The following is a 22,613-nucleotide window of genomic DNA, read 5'->3' on the forward strand; positions in this document are numbered from 1 at the left end:
ATCTACAAGACAGCCCATTCTCAAGGCTCTGACCTTTAAGGGTATAACACTTTTCTATTTATACAGAGATAAAAAGTTACAGAACAAACAATTACATTTGTCTTGTTGGAGGTTTACAGGAACATCAATACCTGACCTACATGGACTGCTGCAAGAACAAAGGATTCCAAGAAATTTGCAACAACCAACCACACTCTCTCCCCTTTTAGTCTGAATTCTAGCTTGGGTAAGGTGGTTCTTTGGGACACTAGTCACCATCTTCTTGGTCTACTGGCTTTCTGAATAAAGTTGCTATTCCTTGCCCCAACACTTCGTCTGTTGATTTACTGGCCCTGTCCTGCAGTGAGCAGTATGAACTTGGACTCGGTAACAAGGACACCTGGGAAATCAGTCAAGCAAGGACTTTTGTAATATTCTAATGGAAAAAAATGGAGAAATATGGGCTGTATAACAGCTCTTTTAGGAGTATCCCAAACAAAATGAATGCTTATTCTCCAAAAGTCTTAATTATTAAAAGGATTGATATTGACCTGAAGGGAGGTTTTCAGACCATGTTGTGTAGCTCTGATTTGAGCTCTGTACTGCTTAATAGTTAATCATGACTTGAAGATACAAAAAATCAGCTAATTAAATTTGAAGGTGACACAAAGCTGGAGGACAAAGTTAAAAATCCTTGGACTACAGAAAAAACATTCAAAAAGGTCTTAAGAGCTGAAGTTATCACCCAAATCTAACAAGATAAACTTTGATGATGTCCAGAAAATATTCTGTAAAGTACATGACAAGGTGACATGACTTAAGTACCAATACATTAAAAAAAAAAAGAAAGAAAACCTCTCAGTGCTTTTTGCTGACACTGAGCCCAATTTGAATGTTGTTATAGGACTGCCCCCCAAAAGACGAATTAGTAAGGAACTATGAATATGAAGTAAAGTATTTAAGACGATTCTACATTTATCACACCACATCAAGGGTGTAACTGAGCAGGACCCTATGAGGCCTTCCTGGGATAGACCTGCCCCCACCCATATCTTCTGCTTTAGTTCCTCTCTAATGTACCTAGATAATAGTATCTGATGCATATTTCCTGAGTTTTTCAGATGCTAAAACCACCACCAAATGGAAGAAATTATCTACTTGATGATCATGGGCATGTAACCCCCAGACCTTCTAGCACCTAAGGATTGACCACCATCAACCAATCAGAGAATTTGTGCAAGAGCTGACCACATACCCAAGGTGTGCCCCTTCCTCACCTTGCCTTTAAAAATGCTTTGCTGAAACCATTTGGGTAGTTAGGGTTTTTTCAGCACGAGCTACCTCTTTTCCTTGCTTGGCCCTGCAATAAACCTTTCTCTGCTCCAAACTCTGACATTTTGGTTTGTTTGACCTCACTATGTGTTGGCCACACAAACTTGTGTTAGGTAATATGGGTATTTTGTTTAGTTCTGAGGATCAAAATTTAAGAGAGATTTAAACACAGATGCATCTAGATAGCACCTGGGATTAAAACCTATGTAATAAGGAAATTGGTTGAATAAACTAAAGATGTGTATAAGGGAGAAGCATATGTGAGAAGTAGGGGGATTATAGCTAACTTCAAATCTCAGAAGCGCTGTCAGGTGGAAATAAAATTGGACTTTGAACTCACTTTTTCACTAGGACCAATGAGTGGAAGCAACAGAGAAGGAGTTTTGACTGATCATATAAAAAAAAGTCACAGTCATTCACTTATGGATCTTAAAGACTCTCCTGTCACAGGGTAACTGCCTTGGGAGATGAGGGATTGTTGTAGTGAGGATTCAGGGGACCAGCTGGTTAGGGGACTAGAATAAGTCACTTCTACCTGTATGGTTCTATAACTGATGTAATAGATTTGTCTCTTTTTTTTAAACAGTATTGAGGCAGCAGCTTGCTTCTCTCTTCCTTTTCCTTCCATTTTATTCTAGGGAGAGGAAGTGCCTTCAATAAAGGTTTATTTTTTCACTTAACTTTTCTCACACTTTTTATATTTATTTTTCTATTGTTCCAACTTCCTTATTACTTATTTGAACATTTTTGGATACTTATAATATTCTTCAATTACGTATACTATTTGAAGGAGTGTAGCAAAATACTATGCAAAAATAAAGTGAGTTACATTTAGTATTAATTTCTCAGCAACTACTTTTTATTTGCTGTCATCAGTTACATATAGGGTAACTGAAATCACTACTCCTCTGGTGCCTTTAGGTATCTAAATCTTATGCTTTATGCAAAAAATTAATTCAAAATAGATCACAGATCACAGATTTAAATGTAAAACATAAAGCTATGGAACTTTTAGAAGATAACATAAAAGTAAATCTGCAATACCTGTGGCTTCGTGAAGAGTGCTTAGACATGACAGCAAAAGCATGATCATAAAAGAAAAAAAATTACAACTTTTGCTCTGTGAAAGACCCTTTTAAAAGGATGAAAAGAACAAACTTTGGATTGGCAGAAAATTTTTGCAAACTACATATCTGATGAAGGACTTATATCTAAAAAATATACAAAACCCTTAAAACCCAATAGTATAAAAGCAAAGAATCCAAGTAGAAAATGGTCTTAAGATATGAAGAGATGTTTCACTGAAAAGGATATAGAGATGGCAAATAAATAAATAACAATATTCCACATTATAGGAAAATGAAAATTAAGACCATGGTATATATCACTATACATCTATTAGAATGCTAGAATAAAAAAACTATGATAATACCAAATGCTGGTGAGGGTGCAGAAAAGCTGGGTCTTTCATACATTGCTGGTGGAATAAACAACGGTACAGCCACTGTGGAAAGTAGCTAGGTAGTTTCTTAAAAAGCTAAACATATGCTTACCTTATGACCAAGCAGTTACACTCTTGGGCATTCATCTAGGAGGGATAAAAACTTATGTTTGTTCAAAAAGTTGCACAGAACTGTTCATAGGATCTTTATTTTAATTGCCAAAGACTAAAATTAACCAAAATATCTCTCAGTAGGTGAATGGTTAAACAACTTTTGTACACCCATACCATGGAATACTATTCACCAATGAAAAAGAAACCAACTATTGACACAAGCAACAACTTAAATGGATCTCAAAGGCATTATGCTAATTGAACAAAGCAATCTCACAATATCACACACTGTATGATTCCATTCATATAGTATTCTCAAAATGACAAAATTATAGAGATGGAAGACAGGTTAGTGGTTGACAGTAGTTAGGTATGACGGAGGGGAGAAGGTATGACTATAAAGGGGTAGCATAAGTGATATCTTTCTTGTGATAGAGTAGTGCTATATCTTGATTGCTGTGGTGGTTACACAGATTTATACATGACAAAGTGATACAGAACTATATGCATGCATTGTACCAATGCCAAATTCCTGGTCTTGAAATAGTACTATAATTATATGTGATGTAACCACTGGCAGAAACTGAGTGAAGGGTACATAGGACTTCTTTGTATTATCTTTGCAACCATCTATGAATCTATAATAATTTCAAAATAAAAAGTTAACAAAGGTATACTTGACAATTTAAATTAAGAACACAATGACTGTATTTTGAACCATAATTTTACCAATGTCTGTAGTCTAGGAATAACTAACTCACTGCAGCAGGAAGAAGTGGCACTGAATTAGGGGCTATGGAAAAGGCAGAGATTAAATTGGCAAGATAGAAGAAATAACTAAAAAGTCTTTAAAACTATTAAACACAAGGAGGCAGATAAGCATTTTTTTTTTAAAAAAAGTAACTACCTTAACATGAAATTCATTATCCAATAAGATATTCTGAGTCTTCAGGTCATGATGAAGTAGAGGAGGATTCATATTGTGCAGGTAATTTACACCTAGTGCAATTTCATGCAGAATACGAAATCTTAATGGCCAAGGAACATCAGGATATTCATTTTTCTTCATATATATGGAAAGAAACAAAACTAAAATTAGTGGCCAAATTTATTTCCACTTAGAAAATGAAATATTCCATGAGGAAATATAGTATTAAACTAAATATCTGGTATAACTAAATTCAGGGCAAAAGATACTCATTTTGTTATATAGTATCAATTTGACGTTATTTAACATCCTTGTATCTTACCTTCCTCAAGTTTTAGAGAAAATAATGACTTTACAGTACTGATATTTCCTTTTAGTTTATACTGGTAATGCAACTACATGGTATGGGGTGTTTCTTCAGTTGAGACAGTTTTAAATTATTTTTTATCTGTATAATACCCAGACATATATTTATACTCATACCCATCTTCCCATTCTATGGCTTCTATCAAATAACTTGTGCCCATGAATGTGTACACACACACACACAATTTGTTTCTATTCAAAATTTATATTTTAAATTTCCTATTAATATAAAACCATACTTGATTATGGTGATAACCACTGCATCAATTAAAATTATGACCATAATATATTTACTTACTAAGCATTAATACTTCATATTTTTAAATCATATATTTACTTGCATTTCAGCTTGAAAAATTAGCATTTGGGAGTTTTGCTTTTGTGAAGGAGACAAAAATCATCTTCATTTCTAAGTATATATAACATAGAAACATTAAAAATGTAATGTTTTCTATTTCCTGGTACTTACAAGTGATAGTCATCTGAACTTTCTTAAATGTTTTCTGAACATAAAAGTTAATACAGCTTCCCAGGAGAATGAACATACTCAGAAAAATTAGATAATTTGGGAAAATCCAACAATGAATCATCAGGGACCATGCCACTGGGTACATTTTACTAAATAATATGAAAAAGTAGGCTTCCACTGAGCTCAAAACTGTTCTTAAGATTTTTTTTTTTTCTGCAAATGGGTCAGCTTATAGTTCACTGATTAACTTGGCAGGGGAATGGCTCAAAATACTTGTCTTTACATAGTATATTGATTTTTTTCAACAATCTTTTGTGAGGTTGGGGGAAGGTGCTTCAAGATAAATCCTGACCTAATAATACAGGACACCAAAAGAAACACAAAACACAAATGTTCAACATTACTTCCTCTTGTATATACAGATTCCCATCCCCGTGAGTAACTGAATCTTTTAATATTTAAAAAGGTAACTTTTTCTGAAAATTATATAGTTTAAAGAAGTAACGAGGCCTCTCTGCAGTATAGTGCTATATGGAAGCTTTTGATCATGGAGAGGAAGGTAGATGAGTGCTCACTATGTATTTTATGATTCCTTCCAGGAGTTAGCAATCCCCCTGTAGCAGGCTCTAGAATTTCTAATGGGCTCCAAATTTGGGTACCAGAGCATCTACTGGGGTGCTGGGGTATGGGAAGACAACACTAGAACTTATGTTTATACTCATTTAACAGAAGGAAACTGTGTTTAATTAGTATTTGTATCTTACTTGCTGTGTTGGTTACACAAATCTTATACACTGACACTAGTTACTTTACTCTGCCCTTGTTTCAGATGGTCCTGTCACAAACAGAATGTGTTGTATCCTGAAATAAAGAGGAAGCCACTCCATGAGTGGTGACAGTGGCACCTATTCTCTCTTGTTTGCTTATAGAACACTGTGATGTGTCAGAATTTAGGAGTGTTCAGTAACTAGATTTTACAGATTATGTTACTACTCAGTTTTAACTAAAGCACCCCTCACAAAATAGACCGAGTTCTTTAAAAATATTTCTTGACAGAAACTGCAGGCTAGAGATAATCTTAGTAATATGAGATCAAGCAAACAACAATAGATGAATACACATATTTTGAGAATGAGGACACCCCCGCAACCGGGCCATGTTTGTTTACCGATGGGATTCACAATTAAAGCCAGATAACTGATACCTTGAGAAAAGGGTACATGGCTCATGCCATTGTCTATTATTGGAAAAGCTCATGTATTTGATACTCAGATTTATTTGGCCTATTAATTCAGAACTTTATGAACTGGTATTATTAACATTTAATTTGAACCCTAAATTGTCTTTAACATAAAATGAAATCTGGCTTAAACTAACAATAAATTGTATGGTGTGCAGAGTTTATCTTTTCTCTCTCCTGTTCCTCTCCTACATATATATATACGTGTGGATATTAGAATTCAGTGTAAACCTCAGGAACAGTAACCTAAGCAAAATAATCTAGGTCACTTAGAATGCAGGGTCTGACTCCAAAGTATTTTTAACAACACAAAAGAAGCCATAAATGGTGAAATTTTTCATTATTCTTATTTTGATTCATCTATATATCCCCAAATAATCTGATCATTTGTAAAACCAAAGCACTATATAGGTTGAATAACAGAATTATAACCACTGAAAATGTATAATACTTACCCTATGTAGGAGTTCATTTAATGATCCATTTGGCATGTATTCAGTAACTATTCCCAAAAATTCAGGCTCATTGCAAATTCCCAAAATTGGAAGAATGTAACTAAATCTAGCTTTGTGTAAAATTTCAGCTTCTCTTAAGACATCATTTCTTTCACTAAAGAAAGAAAATGTATAATTATTTCAAAGTAATGAAAAATATACAATTATCATGCCCATAAATAGTAATTAATCCTGGATTTTTTCATTCATTAGCTTTTGATCTCATGTAAATTATGCAGCGTCTCTTAGTTTCTTCATGTTTAAAGTAGGGATAACATCTACCCTATATATTCCATAGGTCTGTTTAGAGACCAAAATACCTGTATAAGCCACTGACAGAAAAAAAGTGCTACATACAGATTATTATTGTACTCTTCCCAGAAAAGGGAAAGAATACAATGTTTAAGTTTATAAAGTCTATCTATATTAGAATGATAGGTGCTTGAACTAATTACATTAAGTTTATGTTGTATTTAAACGATCAAATTTGATTAGACTGTTATATTAAATTTTATGGTTGCATACCATGTAAAAATTTTCTAAATATCCTGAATATTAAAACACTTAACTGTTGTCAACAGTACTTTAAGGATGGATAGAATTTCAACCATTGGAAAAAGGGCATCCAAGATATGTGGTCCCTCTCCAAGATGGGAGAGATTTTGCCTTTCTTTTTCATCTGTGTAACCCCAGGATCTGGAACAGTACCTGGCACACAGAATTTGTCTAATAGATGTATATCAAATGAACTCAAGGAAGTTAAAGTACAGGATATATCTGGAAAATGTTTAATATGAATCAGGATGTGTAACAGCGTGTGTAAAGGGAGTGAAGGTGAATATAGTAGGGTAGGGCCTCATCTCAGAGCCTTAAAGCCAGGTGAGAGCATTTACACTTTATTTGGTAGTCACTGAGTTGTGACTACAGGTCATTGAGCACAGGAGTGACATGAGTGGAACAAACTTTTAGGATGATTAACTTGGCAGCAAGGTGTAGGATCAGCAGAAGGAGGTAGAGTTTGAAAGCCAGGTGTTAGAAGATTATAATACTAGTTAAGATGTGAAGCAATGAGAGTCTGAAACTATAAAGGTTGCAGTGGAAATAGAAAGAAAAACACTAACTGAATAGAATAACCAGGCTCTGGTGGCTGACTGATTGACCTGATTCACTAAGGGAGGTATATACATATATATATATATATATGTATATATGTGTGTGTATGTATGTGTGTGTGTACATATATATGAAGGGAACTGGATTTGTCATCAATTTTTACCATGGATGATTTGGTATTGGTAGCAGCAGTAATAGAAAGAGAATTGTCTCTAGGAGAAGCTTATTAGGTAAGCGATGATGATTAGTTAGTGCTTAAACCACCCAAGCTCTTGATGAATGGCTGCTGAAATAAGAAAAGCAACAGACATTCCAGACCAGACTATGAAGCCTCCTTTAAAAACAAACAATAAGCAAAATAAAGCAAAAAAATCTTAGTCATCTATGTTTTGAATAGGTAATATACTTACATGTTTCAAAATTCAAGAATTACAAGAATGCATAAAGAGTTTCTCTCCTTCTCACTGCTCTTCAGCCACTTAATATCCCAACTGTGAGGCAACCAATTATACCAGTTTGTGAGACCTGCTTTAAATTAAATTTATATTTCCTAAGCTGAAACAGGTCTGTATTCGCCTCATGAAATGTAGGTCAACAAGACAGTTATTGAGTAGCACCTTTGCCGGGAAGGTTCCTGGATACTCTGAGAAAGAATTATTGAGAGGGCATGCTAGGGGATATCTTAGTGATACTTAATATACTAATTCCTCCTCCCATTAAGAGTATGATGTATTCTTCCTTCTCTTATGATCCTATTATGTGTTGGCCACTTTACTACAGTTGGTTTCATCATCCCTACTTTATATATGAGAGCACTAAGGCTCACATAAATTAATAATTTCTAATGCTCATGCCAACAATAAGTGGCAGATTTGGAGTCAGATTTGAATTGCACTTGTGGGACTCTAAAGCCTTTGTTTTTTCCACTCACTGCTTAATCAGAGAAGGAAAATTCTTGAAGTCAGATTTCAGGAAGAATGAGTGGGAAAACAGAAAAAGCCAAAACGGTTTAAAAATAGGTTTTTATATTTTAAAAAATAAAAATGTAAAACAGCTTTTATAGACATACTACCAAAATTACCCATAGCAAATTTCAGTTACAAAACAGTTACACTGTTTACACAAGGTATTTGAACAACCTATCAGACTCAACTACTCAAAAGGAGTTGGGAGATTGTTGGGGAAGTTCCACTCATTGGGCAGAAGTCAGGTTACAGAGAATAATTCACCAATCACTAAAATAAGAACATGTTACAGCACATAAACTTATTTTTCTTTTGTGATCTCAAAGAACAATGCAAACATTATCCACACCAGAGCCCAAGAAGTCCATGTATCTGTTATTCCCACGTTATAAGTGAGGACATAAGACACCCTGTGAGTCAACTGCATAGCCCAGTCCTATGCTCAGACTACATAAACACTGCTAATGTTAACATTCTAGGTAACAAGTGGAAGAAAAAATGTGATGCAGTAATGCCAGAGTGTTGCACTGGTCCTTATGGCTTCTTTGATGGCAGAATTAATTTCCTACCCAATTTAGTGAAGAATTTTAGATTATGAAATTGTTAATGAGCACGAAAGGGAACTGTCTTCATTTCTTGGCCCCAAATGGCACAAAACGTAGATAAATTAAAATCTTGAGAAGCAGCATCCAAAATGGGAGGATCCATCTCCTTTAAAATACCTAATGAGTCCATCAGTGCTAGATTTCCATATATTTTAATAGTTGATTCTAAAATACATCTACCCTCTCTAATCAACCACCACCCTTCAAAGTGGACTACATACACATACACATAATTTCCCAGTAATTGCTCCACAGAATTCAACACCCATGGTAAATATACCCTGTATATCACTAAATCAGGGTTATGGTACACAAAAAGCGGGAACAATTTCTAGAGGTGTCTCAAACTTACTGTGAGATCTAGCCCATCCAAGCCTGATAGCAAGACAGCAAATAAAAGCCACAGGCAGATGAAAGTCAATAACATTAGCAGGGCTGAAGCTGAGGAATTTATCTGCTGTTGGATACTGACAGCCTCTGGCTAATCAGGCATCTAGCATGATGTATTTTCACTTCAGATATAGGGGGAGGAGAGGAGAATGTTGCAATCACGGATGTCAACTCACTAAGAACTGAATGCAGGGCCTAGTTTAATTCCTATTGGAAGGAAAATACACAAGATTAGTGACTAGACTCACTGATTAATATATATGGTTGAAAGGTTTTTCTGGAAACAGGAACTAATCTAGCCTTCCCTTGAAATCTGGACATTGCACTAAAATTGTTCCAGGTTGGGAGAGACATTCAAAATTTTTGGTCATTTAACAGCTTTCTGATTTCAGTTTATTCTTAGCAAAAATAATACAAGTTTCCTCTAGAGACAGGCTTCCTTCCCTGTGACGGTAAGAGGAGAAACTAAATTGAGTTTGATATCTAAACTTTCATGCCTACATGTGTAAACCAAAAACAACAAAAAGCCCAAACCAAAACGTCCCAGACTCTAGAGCAGTGCTGTTCAATAAAAATATAATGTGAACCACATATACAATTTGAAATTTTCTAATAGCCACTTTAAAAAAAAAGTAATAGCCATATGTGGCTAAGAGCTACCTATTGGGAAGTGCAGCCCTAGAATTCGACTTCAAAAAAAAAGGGGGGGGGAACAAAGCAAACAAAACCCAATTTCAATAAAGAGGACGTTTAGAGTTGGGCTGTGATTGCTGATTTGTGGTGTCTGGAGAAAGGAGGCCCAGGAGTAAGAAAAAAAGGAGAGGGCAGTGAAAAGAAGCGTGATTGCTGCATCTCCAGAGAAGCCTGCTCTCCCCACCATGTTAGCCCAAGCGTTGAACGGCTGCCTAGAGGTGACGAGGTGTGCGGCCGATCCCAAGTGGTCACCGTCGCTTGGGCTTCAGAGCCCGCTTGCCCGGGGTTAGAGCCAGTGGGGTGGGGAACGCAGATTTCGGGGCTCCGCGGTGGAGCCGCCGGGGCGCCCTACCTGTCCAGCAGCGGGGTGTGAATGTGCAGGTGTTTCACGGCCACCTGAACGCGCCAGTCTGCGTGGCGGGCAGAAGACACGGTGCCGGACGCGCCGCGGCTCAGGCAGCGCAAGTCGGCGAGCTTGTGGTACGGGATGGTGGGCAGGGCGCTGCAGATGGCCTCCTCGTTCATGGTAGCGGGTGGCGCGGGAACTCAGGCAGCCGGTCGATTCCGGAAGTGCCCGACGCTCCCGCGGCTCCACCCCCTGCGCGAGCCCAGTCGGCAGGCCCTACAGCCTGCAGGACATTAGGTCACGAGGCCGTCCATTCTCCGCGCAACCCACGCCAAGCCGCTGCTTATCCGGAGCCGGAGCGGACTCTTCTCTTCTACAGACTGGTCAACTCTGCGGCGGCGGGGCGCACAGGGGAGGAGCTTCCTCTCTCCGACCTGGCCCTCCCAGGCGCTGCCAGCCACCCGAGCCCGCCTGTCGGAGCTCCTCCCTCCCCAGACTTCTCAGGCGACGTCAGCGGCGGATGCCGAGGCGGGGATGAGGGCCGCTGGCCCGCGATCCTCCCAGCAAGGCTCCGGCCTCGGCCTGAGGCCCGAGATCTCCGCCTTGTGGCGCCCAGATGACGTGTGCCACACTGGCGGGGCTCGGGCGGGGGCTTGGGAGTGGGGAAGTGAGCCAGGGGTGCTCAATTTGTCTTCTCTCCCCCCAACCCAATAGGTTGGAAAGGTTTTCTTTTGGGGAAATTTCTTCTCCGCAGCCTCACACCCAGTCAGCGGACCCTCCCACCCAGGAGGAATCTCCTCTGGTCCCATAGGCGCGTCTTCCGGGAGTCGCCAAACACCAGAGGTAGCGGGGTGGGTGCGGCAGCTGCCTTTTCCTGACTCCGCGCGGAAAGCCCTTTGAGGGTGTGCGGTGGTGACTTACTAGAGCTCCGCACTTCTCAGCCCAGTGAGTCAGGTAGGGGTGTAGATTCACTTGCTTATCTGGACTCCAATCTAACCTCACTTGCAACTACTTCAGTCGTGTGGGGGTGGCTGATAAGCCCTGTCAGAGTTTAATCCTGTCTAAAAGTTCAGATGTTTAGTTCCTGTTGAGTGCTTCTCTACTAGGGACGTATTTTTCTGACTCTTTTTTTTTTTTCTCTCTCTCTCTCTCCTGACGTCCATAATTACAGAGATTGAAAAGTAACCTTGAGAGAGTCCCTCCCTTGATTCCAGGTACGACTGCAAACATTTCTTTCTTATAGATCTGGGAAGAATGCGGTGTTTAATGCCAACCAAAAAAGACTGCAAAGATCTTTTTACCTTAAACAAACACTTTTCTACACCTGAAATGACTCTTTTGCAAAGTGTGGTGCAAATATTATACACAATACCAAGTCCATGTTAAGCATTTAATGAATTCTAAAGCAAAAGTAATAGGGAATGCCTGACTTCAATCAGGGATTTCTGCCTACAGAAAATCAGTGCTTCCTGTATTTTTGTATTGCCTGAAATGAGAGTAGCAGTGTTACAGTTTACAATAAATGGAAGCTGTAATGAAAGAGTGTGTTTTAAAATTTGATAATTTAAAATAAAATACTTAGCTTTAAAGATATGGTCTGATAATCTGTGGTTCATTCCTTAATAAGCTTTCTGCTACAAAAAGTGCTCAGAAAACTTTTCCCATTCATTCATTCTTCCAGTTAGTTTACAAACTAAGAATTCTAGAGAAAGAGAACAAACATTAAGAAGGGAGGAAATGATCAAAATAATAATTCAAGAATTTTTGCCAGGACCAAAAGACAAAGATCTTCATATTTAAAGGGCCCACCAGCTACCCACAGTGAATGAAAAAGGACCTATGTTAAAGCACACCATTAAAACGATCAGAACACTAAGAATAAAGAGAAGATTCTAAAAGTTTTCAGAGGGAAGAAGCAGGAAAAAACGGATGGGAATTAGAATAGCTTTGGGTTTCTCAACAATAACACTTTTATGCTAAAACACTACAGTGAAATTTCAAGTTTTGTAAGACAGTAACTTCCAACCTAGAATCCTATAGTCAAACTATCCATCAAGTGTAAGAGTAGAATAAAAACATTTTCACATATACAAGAATGAAAACAGTTATTTTCCATCCATCCCCCTTTTCTTTTTCTTTTCTTTTCTTTTTTTTTTTTTTAGGGAAAGTTACTAGAGGATGTGCTCCAACAAAACATGAGAGCAAGACAAGAAAGAGAAAGACATGGGATCCAGAAAAAAGGACCAGGAGAATGTGAAGGGAAATGCCAGGGTGAAAGATATGTGGCAGAATTAGAGAGCAATCATTTTCACTGGAGAAGAAAGATGGCAGACTCCAAGAAGAAAGACTGGTTAGTGTAACTGAATTTATTTAGATTACTAATTTTGAGTATTTGGGTAGTTATATTGATAGATGTTTGATAGATCTAATGAAATACATGATAAAATTTGAGAGAGAACTTAAAAAATATAAGCAAGTAAAAAAAGGAAGCAATTATTAATTCCATGAAAACTAAAAATTTGACAAGAATGGAAACAGCGTTTCTTCAACTGTTCTGTGGTGGTGAAAATTTTAAGACTTTTTAGAGCTTCTGAAATACTAGTATATTGTAAATCTCAAAGGAGAGAACATGCAGCATAGAGCACTATAAAATTTATTTATATTTTTAATTACATTACTTTAAAATTTTTAAAAATTAGTATTCACATGGTTCAAAATTTAAAAGTGTAACAGACAGATAATTCAATACAAAATTAGGCAAAAGACCTAGATACTTCACACAACGGTATATCTAAATAGCAAATAGCAAATGAATGTGAAAAGGTTCTCGACATCATCAGTCATTAGAGAACTACAAGTTAAAACCACAGTGCAATATCACTACACAAATATAAGAAAAACTAAAATTAAAAAGAGAGAATATAGCAAGTGTGCATGAGGTTTTGTAACATTGTACATTGTAACGTACATTGTAACATTTTGTAACATCTTGTACATTGCTGGTGGGAGTGTCAATTGGTACAATCAATTTTGCAAACTGTATGGCAGTACTATTAAAATTGCAGATATGCAGATCCTCAGCAATTCCTTGCCTAGGTATATGGACATGCATATGCATATACTAGAAGGCTCATAGTAGTGCTATTTATAATAGCTTCAAACTGGAAATTACCCAAATATCCATAAACAGTAGAATGGGTAAATGATTTGTGGCCCATTTACACAGTGGAATACTAAACAGCAATGATACTGAGCAGTGTGCAATATTGATGAATTGCACAAATACAATACTGGATGAAAAAGCTGGACACAGAAGAGTATGCATTTTATGAGTCAATTCCTATTAAGTACAAAAATAAGCAAAACTAGCCTATGCTTTTAGAAATCAGGATAATGTCTACTCTTGTAGAGTGGTCATAGTGACTAGAAGGGACATGATGAGGCCTCTGGGGTGATAGAAATGTTCTGTTTCTTGATCTAGGACCTAGACTCTTGGTGCCAGTTACATTAGTATGTTCAGTTATGAAAATTCTTTGAGGTTACACAGTGTGCACTTTTCTGTATATATATATGTTATACTTCAATAAAAGGTTAATAGGTTGAAATACAAAATAAATAATATATGTGGGTGTATATTATGTCTCTTACTTTTATTTAATTAGTATTACAGTATATACCTGTTCACCTTGCTTGTCTTTCACTTAGTAGTCTATTTCAGATATCTTTCCATACAAATGCATAAAAAGCTTTCTCATCATTTTTTTTTAAATGATGGATATGCCATAATTTACCCCTCATTAGTGGACACTTAGCTGGTTTTCACATATTTACTATTACAAATTATGCTGCAATAAGTAATCATTACATATGTCATTTCATACATGTGCAAGTGTATCCATATATATGTCCTAGAAGCTGAACTGCTGGACAAAAAAGTTCTGTTCATTTGTAATTTTGGTTTGTATTGTTGAATTGACCTTCACTGAGCTTGTTCCAGTTTTCTTTTTCTGCAGACAAATGAGAGTGCTGTTTCTCCACACACCTTCTTTCATTTCTTTTCGAGATAGATAGTATAATGTTGATCTCCTGATTCCTGTATTTCAGTGCTTCTAAACTCATTTAAATGCTAAGATTCTTTTGATTGCAGACCTTCTAAATATCTGGCTTCAATTTGTTTATCACAACCTCAAAGCTTTAGCTTTCATGATAGTTTCACCATTATACAGCTTAAAATATATGTATTCTTAGTGATATGTACATTGTTTAATTAATGCCCATAATGAATGGCTAATGACAGAAAACCTAAAGAATACTGATGCTAAACTACATCAACTAAATGAGAAACAAAAGAAATGAGAATAATTATGCAAATTAGGCTAAAAAACAAGCCTCACACCTATATGTTGAATTCATCTATTCAAAACTCTGTAGAATCATATTAAGTCATATTTTCTATTTACTGAGAATAAAGGTTATTTATATCTCATGTGCTATTTTAGGGACATGGTAGCTTGAAATGGCATGCTTGAAATCTCTCATAGTCTGTTTTTTGTTTTGTTTTTTTAAGCTTCAATGCCTTTTATTCCTGTAAGTTCTTTTTATTTATTTATTTTTCTAATTTTATTTTTTAGATTAATTTTTATTGGAGTATAGTTGCTTTACAATGTGTGTTATTTTCTACTGTACAGCAAAGTGAATTAGCTATATGTATATATATAATGTCCACCGACAGAGGAATGGATAAAGAAGATGTGGTATATATATACAATGGAATATTATTCAGCCATAAAAAGGAATGAAATTCGGTCATTTGTAGAGACGTGGATGGAGCCACAGACTGTCATAAAGAGTGAAGTAAGTCAGAAGGAGAAAAACAAATATCATATATTAACGTTTATATGTGGAATCTAGAAAAATGATATAGATGATCTTATTTGCAAAGCAGAAATAGAGACACAGATGTAGAGAACAAATGTATGGACACCAAGGGAGGAAATGGGGGGGGTGGGATGAATTGGGAGATTGGGATTGACATATATACACTATTGATACTATGTATAAAATAGATAACTAATGAGGACCTACTGTATATAGCTCAAGGAACTCTACTCAATGCTCTGTGGTGACCTAAATGGGAAGGAAATCCAAAAAAAGGGGATATATTTCATAGTCTTTTAAATTAGAAACAAGACAGAAAAGTTGAAAAATAAACCACTTAAAAAGTACAAATACAAGAATTAAAAACATCTCATATTCTAATTTTTTCTATTTATTGGTCTAAAAGCATCTGGTAACCATTGGGGGTAAATGGGTAAAGGATATGTGGGACCGCTCTGTATTATTTTTACAACTTCCTGTGAGTCTATTATTATCTGCAAATAAAAAGTTTTAAAAAGTTGTATCTGGGTGTATTAGTTTCCAGGGACTGCCATAACAAAGAACCACAAGAATTATAAAAAGGTATGTAAATGAGAAGTAAGGCTTCCTGATTCTTCAGATCTCTAGTTCACCTCCCCTAAGACAACAAGTAAATTTAACAAATATTATGTGCCATAATACTAGGTGCTGAAAATACAGGGATAACAAAAGACACATGGTCTCTATTCTTAAAATGCTTTTAGTGTTCTAAGGGAGATAGAACCTAAGCATACAATTACAGTAGAGTGTGGTAAGTGTTCTGATAGGGAAGTCCAGGGCACACTCAGAAATTAGGGGAAAGAAGCATGCATGGTAATTCAATGAAGAGAGGTAAGGCAAACTGCCCAAAGTCATAGAGATTTTAAATTACAGAGACATGATTCCTGCACACGTCTATTTGAATTAAAGGTCATATTCTTTCCGGGAACTGCTTGCTGTATCACTGGGGTATTACATTTTCAGTTTCACTTTATATGATGTCTCAGGAGAGGAATTTAGTAGCAAGGGGGAATTCCCAGCTACAAAAAGATAGTGATGGACAAAAATTTATTATTAATGGGCATTTCATGGGAAATTCCATTTTCTTTTGACATTTTACTTGGCAGGTTTCCAAGAGTGTGGAAAGATATGTTACCAGTAGCTCAGTCTGCATTTAAAAATTTTAGCTCCTGGGCCTCCCTGGTGGCGCAGTGGTTGAGAGTCCGCCTGCCGATGCACGGGATACGGGTTCGTGCCCCGGTCTGGGAGGATCCCATATGCCGCGGAGCGGCTGGGCCCGTGAGCCATGGCCGCTGGGCCTGCGCGTCCGGAGCCTGTGCTCCGCAACGGGAGAGGCCACAACAGTGAGAGGCCCGCATACCGCAAAAAGGAAAAAAAAAAAAAAAAAAAAAAAAATTTTAGCTCCTGAATTAAGCAGGATATTTTGCTTTTTCAAATGTCTTCAGAACTCAAAATCATTTTCTCCAGCTGTCACTCCTAGCTTGTAAGCAAAATATACTAAGATATATTTTTTAGGCAATACACACACACAGAGAGAAACAAACACACACTTTTTTTTTTTTTTTCTGCTTTAGGCAGTGACTATATGAAAGAGATTATAAGTTCAGTACCCTTTTTAGTATCCTTTTTTGGGCAAGCATAGACAAAGTTGTGGAAGAAGGCAGAGCTTTTCTTATTGTAGTAGCCAATATAGTCTAGGTCAGGAGTCCCCAACCCCCGGGCCGCAGACTGGTACCGGTCCGCGGCCTGTTAGGAACTGGGCCGCACAGCAGGAGGTGAACGGCGGGCTGCTCCCCATCGCTCTACATCGCGCACCATCCCCCCCACCCAGTCCGTGGAAAAACTGTCTTTCACAAAACCGGTCCCTGGTGCCAAAAAGGTTGGGGACCACTGGTCTAGGTCATAACAGCGCCGGCTGGTGCAATTTGGAATCGGAAACATGACTGAAACAGGGATCCAAAGTCAGCAGCTGAACAGATTGCCAGAGAGAACTCTAAGGTTTATTGGGAACTAAGGAACACTCAGGAAGCTTCTTTGACTTAAGTTTTATAATTGTAAAAAGGAATAGAAATGTCTGCCCTGCCAGGGAAACCTTGTTGCACAACTCCTGCCAAGGACACTATTCACACTCGGGAGGTGCCGTTCACGTGGAATACGTTATGAATGGGCCCCCTAGAGTCGTGCAATATGGAGGCCCTATAGCCTACCTATCTCCCAGGATTGTTCTGAGAGACTCAAGCTGTACAATGAATATAAAAGAACTTTATAAGTTATAAACCTGTCAGTCTATGTAAGTAATAATAATAGTAGTTATTTACCTGGCCAGCTCTGCCCTTCAAGCAAAACATTCTTACCTCGTTTAAGAAAGAGAAAAGCGGGGCCTCCCTGGTGGCGCAGTGGTTGAGAGTCCGCCTGCCGATGCCGGGGATACGGGTTCGTGCCCCGGTCTGGGAGGATCCCATATGCCGCGGAGCGGCTGGGCCCGTGAGCCATGGCCGCTGGGCCTGCGCATCCGGAGCCTGTGCTCCGCAACGGGAGAGGCCACAACAGTGAGAGGCCCGCATACCGCAAAAAGAAAAAAAAAAAAAAAAAAAAAAAAAAAAGAAAGAGAAAAGCAGCCCTTATTAGCTGGGAGCTGGTCTGCACTCCCAAAGACTCTGTGGCATTCTCCTGTACAATATAAACACTTTCATAGAACACCAACCTCAGACAGGACTATTTTGTCACTGTAGTGGAGCAAGAAAAAATAAGACCACTTCATTATCATGTTTGAACAGAGAGGTAAAAACATTGCTCAAACCACAAAAATGAGCAAACATTGCCCTTTCCTGGCTAATAATGAGTGCCTGCTTCTTCTTTACCAGTTATAGCTTTATCTCAATTTCATTATTCTCACTGTCTAAATATAAACTATTAAGATACATGATCAGAGAATCACTCCTGCTTCCAGACAGCATCCAATGCAGGGAAGATACCCGTTTCCTTGAATGCTCCTCAGAATCACCTACAAGAAGTCCAAATCCTATAATAAATTATTTCTAACATCCTCTTACTGAGATGTCCTGATTCCTCGTGGTACACATAACTCCTGCTTGCAATGAGTCAGTAAATCCAGATTTATAGAACTACAGATGTGTTCCTGGTGGTCTTTGGATAGAGGACATTGGCAGATTCATAGAGCAGTTATTACCCAGCTTGGAGCCCTCACTGTCTGCATTTCAGTTAAAGAACTGGCTCCTCTAACTTCTCTAGGGACTTATCTATGGTGTAGCTTGTTTTTCATAGCCCAGAACTCCTGAGGAAGAGATTCTGGTTGGCCATAATATCACCCTTCAAGTCCTTTGTGGATTATGGGGATATGGACATGAGGTACTGAATTTCTAAAACAGCAACAACAACAACAATATCGACAACAGCAATAATAACTAAGGCTTAAAGGTTAAGAATCCGCCTGCGAATGCAGGGGGCACGGGTTCAAGCCCTGGTGCGGGAAAATCCCATATGCTGTGGAGCAACTAAGCTCGTGCACTACAACAACTGAGCCAGCTCTCTAGAGTCTGCAAGCCACAACTACTGAGCCACAACTACTGCAGCCCACGTGCCTAGACCCTGTGCTCCACAGCAAAGAGAAGCCACCGCAATTGGAAGCCCACACACCGCAACAAAGAGTAGCCCCCGCTCGCCGCAACTAGAGAAAGACCGCGCAAAGCAACGAAGACACAATGCAGCCAATAAATAAATAAATTTAAAAAAAAAACAACAAAAAAACCTAACACTTATATAATGCTTGCTACGTGTCAGGGACTCTTCTAAGCAATTTCCATAGAGTAACTCACTTAGTACACCCACACCATGCAATAGATGCTATTATCACTCTAACTTTGCAGATGTAGAAACTGAGGCACAGAGATGTTAATTACTTGTGTAAGGTCCCACAGCGATTAAGAAGCATAGGCAGCAATTGAACACAGGAAATTATATTGCTGTATTCTGAATCAGTTCAACTGTTCTCATGAAGTAATAGAGTACTGAGAGATGGAGTGTGAATGATTTGGCACCACTCAACACACTTTTATATGAAGAGTTATTTTATATGTGAGCAAGGATATCTTTTAAAGAAGTTCAGTCTAGCAATCTTAAAGTGTTGATGTGTCTCTTTAATAATAGTGTCTGTTACGAATAATTTAAACTTTATGGAACTAATTCCATTGGCTATAATTTTCTTTTTCTTTTACATATGAACATTTAAATTTGGCATTTATTGACTGTATATGATGTGAATGGCTCTTTGGGTAGTATGGGACACAAGCTCTACATTGCTACCTACAGAATAAATAAGCTCTACACTGCTATCTACAAAAATGATGACTAAAGTCTTTATATACATCATGATGATTTGTCTTTATATACATCAATTTTATCGTTTAGAAATCTTCCTTATTGTAATAACTTGGAATTGGAATATAATTGGCATTAACTGATCTGATTCTAGCAGAAAAATATGGGGCTTTGGCACCCAATGGAGTTAAAAGTCTCCTTCTTCATTAATCTATGTGCATGACCTCTTCGGTATTTTGTAATCTCAGTGAGTCTCATTTCCTTCATCTATTAAATAGTGAAAATAATACTTTTCTTAAGGGTGTTAGGAGAATTAAATAGGATAATGTGCATTAGATTATACCTAATAAGTATTAGTTTTCTTTCTCAAAGTAAAATATTTGGGCCTTGCCAATTTTAGTCTAAGTGAGAATTATCGACTTTATGATTGTCAAGATTGGCTTATGAATTAGTGAAAAATGACTTTAAAACTGTGTAGCCATGCTGTTGTTTCAAATGTGCTCTCTATGCAGACATGGGCCATATCTGTTTTGTTCAACAGTGCCTAGGACAATGAAAGTGATAATAATCCACCTACTATCACCTTAGGCTGTGGAAGGATGTTATGGCCAGTAGAAGACTGCAATTCCTGGGTGAAAAGCATGCAGAATTCTCTAGTGTGCTCACTTCAAGTTTTTGTTTTTTCAAAGTTACAAGTTCATTATAGTTCACAAAGGTAAAATTATGACAAAAGTACCAGATTTTAAAAAATCTTTGCAGCCAATATTCTGATAACTCTCTGTATCTAAACTGTATCTCTAAACTCTTAGACTGTAGTCTAAGTAGCAGTAGTATTTTCTTTCACCTATTTAGAAAATTAAAATGTTATTAAAGAAACCATGTATAACTGAATATGTTGGAAGGAAGATATTTTATTTCAAGCATAATTAGGTATTAACTTAAGTTTATTCCTTTTAGTAGATTTAGTGAAAACTTAGTCATCTGATTGAATGAATATATCAATCTTCTTTAAAAACTTATTATGAAATAAGTAGATGAAAGAAGTATTAAAATTGAAATACTAACTTCTCACACATAAAAATGTTTTACATTCTACCAAATACAATATCATTAAGACAAGCTTGTGTTGTAACTATTATCCCTATTGAGATATCATGGGGCTAATAAATGATATTATAAAGGCAGGACGATTCCAAAGAGAAAGGGAAGAAAAAAAGATGAGCTACTATGTTACCAAACCTACAAGTCAGGTAAGATACTCCTCTTCCCCTAGGAAGGAGTACTGGCCTGATGAGGGAAGGGGAATGGATGGTACAGCGAGAGCCTGGGTATGTTATTCCAGTGAAAGAACTCCTCCTGGAAGAAAATACCTGGAATGAGGGGATGGTGGTAAGTGTTCTCCCCAACAATTCCCATTTTAAAGATAGGAAAACTAAGTCTAAGGGTAGATTGACTAACTTCAAGTTTTACAAGTAAAAGGTGATAGAACTGGGAGTAAACCAGATGGTTTATTTCAGGTTTATCAGAGGGCCCTTATTAATGAGGTACACAATATAGTATCCTAGAATCACAGTAGAACCAGGACCTATACATGTAAAAGTCAGAAGCGAATATCATAAATTTGCAGCTTTCTTTATATTTGCTTTGTGATGAGGTAATGAACTTATTAGAATAAAAGCATTGTATATATTTTTATTTAGTGAGTACTCAAATGGTGCATACATCTGAATTAAATGCCTGAAATATCTCAGGTATTAAGAAGCTATCATTGGAGACGTAGCAGAGTGTACATATGTTTATGCACACAAATATTTAACAGAAACACTGTAAAGAGGTTCAATTATATTCATGCTGAAGTATGGAGGTTACCAGAGAGTTAGTGAATGAGGAATTGAATCACTATTATTTTGTAGAGTGTAAATGATTGAGAAAAACTTACAGAAAGAGGTGATCTGAAGGTAAGTTCAAAGGAGAGAATCATTTTTAGCTGTTTCCAGAGAGTTTTTGGTACATTTTAGAGAGGGCTACAAAATCCAAGAATGAGAACCATGTCCCACCAGGACAACTGGTGGGTCTGCATGTTGCAAAGAAGCAATAGCATGGTGAATGAGGTCTGTACCTCACTACACTCTGGGGCAATAAAATGTTTTAAGAGTCAGGTTCCATAATATGAGTTTGTAACATCTTATCTATAATTTGTGGGTATATGGGCAAAGGCTTGGCCTTAATCACACATATCAAAACACATTAACAAGATCATGTTTGGTTTTAACCCCAGTCTCTATTTTAGTACCTGCATTGCTTATCCTTACTGAAACTTGCTTTCCTCATCCGTAAGGGAAGTACTTTATGAACTGTGACATATTAATTAATTTTAGTTTTGAATCATGGCTCTTCTTTAAGGTTTTCTTTGTTCTAGTTTAGTGTCATTTGAGGGTGAACACTGGACAAGGCACATATAGAAAAACACAGGGTATTTCCTGCTTTCCAGGGGTTTTAGGAAAAGAGAACAGTTTTTAGAGGCTTAGCACTTATTCCACCCTTGGATGTTTCCCTACTAACATGGTTTCTAAAGTTACTCATCTGTGTGGAGCTCAATAAATATTTCTCCACTGACTAACATAAGACAGGCAGATCAAATAATTAGATGTAACACTTTCATTCATACAATATAGCATGTTATCTTACACATGAAAATTGGCAAAATGTTCAAAGAGTAACCAGACTGGCTTTTAGGATCTAGCTGTGTCAGTCAGTTTTGGTTTATTATCTCTCTCCTCTGCCTGCTGTAACTTGTATTTATTTATGTAATCTTCATGTATAACTTCTAAACTGTAAGAGCTAGACACTATGGCTTTGAATGGAATGAAGTCACAGTATGAT

General features: G+C 37.3%; 1 protein-coding gene and 1 long non-coding RNA gene across 2 annotated transcripts in view; one reads left to right on the top strand and one right to left on the bottom strand.

Moving 5' to 3' along the window:
* Positions 1-11,078, bottom strand: part of LOC309792157 (receptor-interacting serine/threonine-protein kinase 2) — a 30,052-nt gene extending 18,974 nt beyond the window's left edge. Inside the window, exons 1-3 of the mRNA XM_082601514.1 lie at positions 10,482-11,078; positions 6,325-6,478; positions 3,774-3,929 (exon numbers count right to left, since the gene is read on the bottom strand). Of these exons, the coding sequence (XP_082457640.1) occupies positions 3,774-3,929; positions 6,325-6,478; positions 10,482-10,654 (483 nt within the window). The 5' untranslated portion in view covers positions 10,655-11,078. The remainder of the gene's footprint in view (positions 1-3,773; positions 3,930-6,324; positions 6,479-10,481) is intronic.
* A 47-nt stretch (positions 11,079-11,125) lies between these two features.
* LOC309792158 lies at positions 11,126-16,004 on the top strand. Its single transcript, XR_014291611.1, has 4 exons — positions 11,126-11,424; positions 11,647-11,689; positions 12,638-12,825; positions 15,164-16,004. It is a non-coding gene; the product is annotated as an uncharacterized lncRNA (long non-coding RNA).
* The last annotated feature ends 6,609 nt before the right edge of the window (positions 16,005-22,613 follow it).

Source organism: Mesoplodon mirus (genome assembly GCF_964341445.2).
Source record: "Mesoplodon mirus genome assembly, chromosome: 16".
NCBI lineage: Eukaryota > Metazoa > Chordata > Mammalia > Artiodactyla > Ziphiidae > Mesoplodon > Mesoplodon mirus.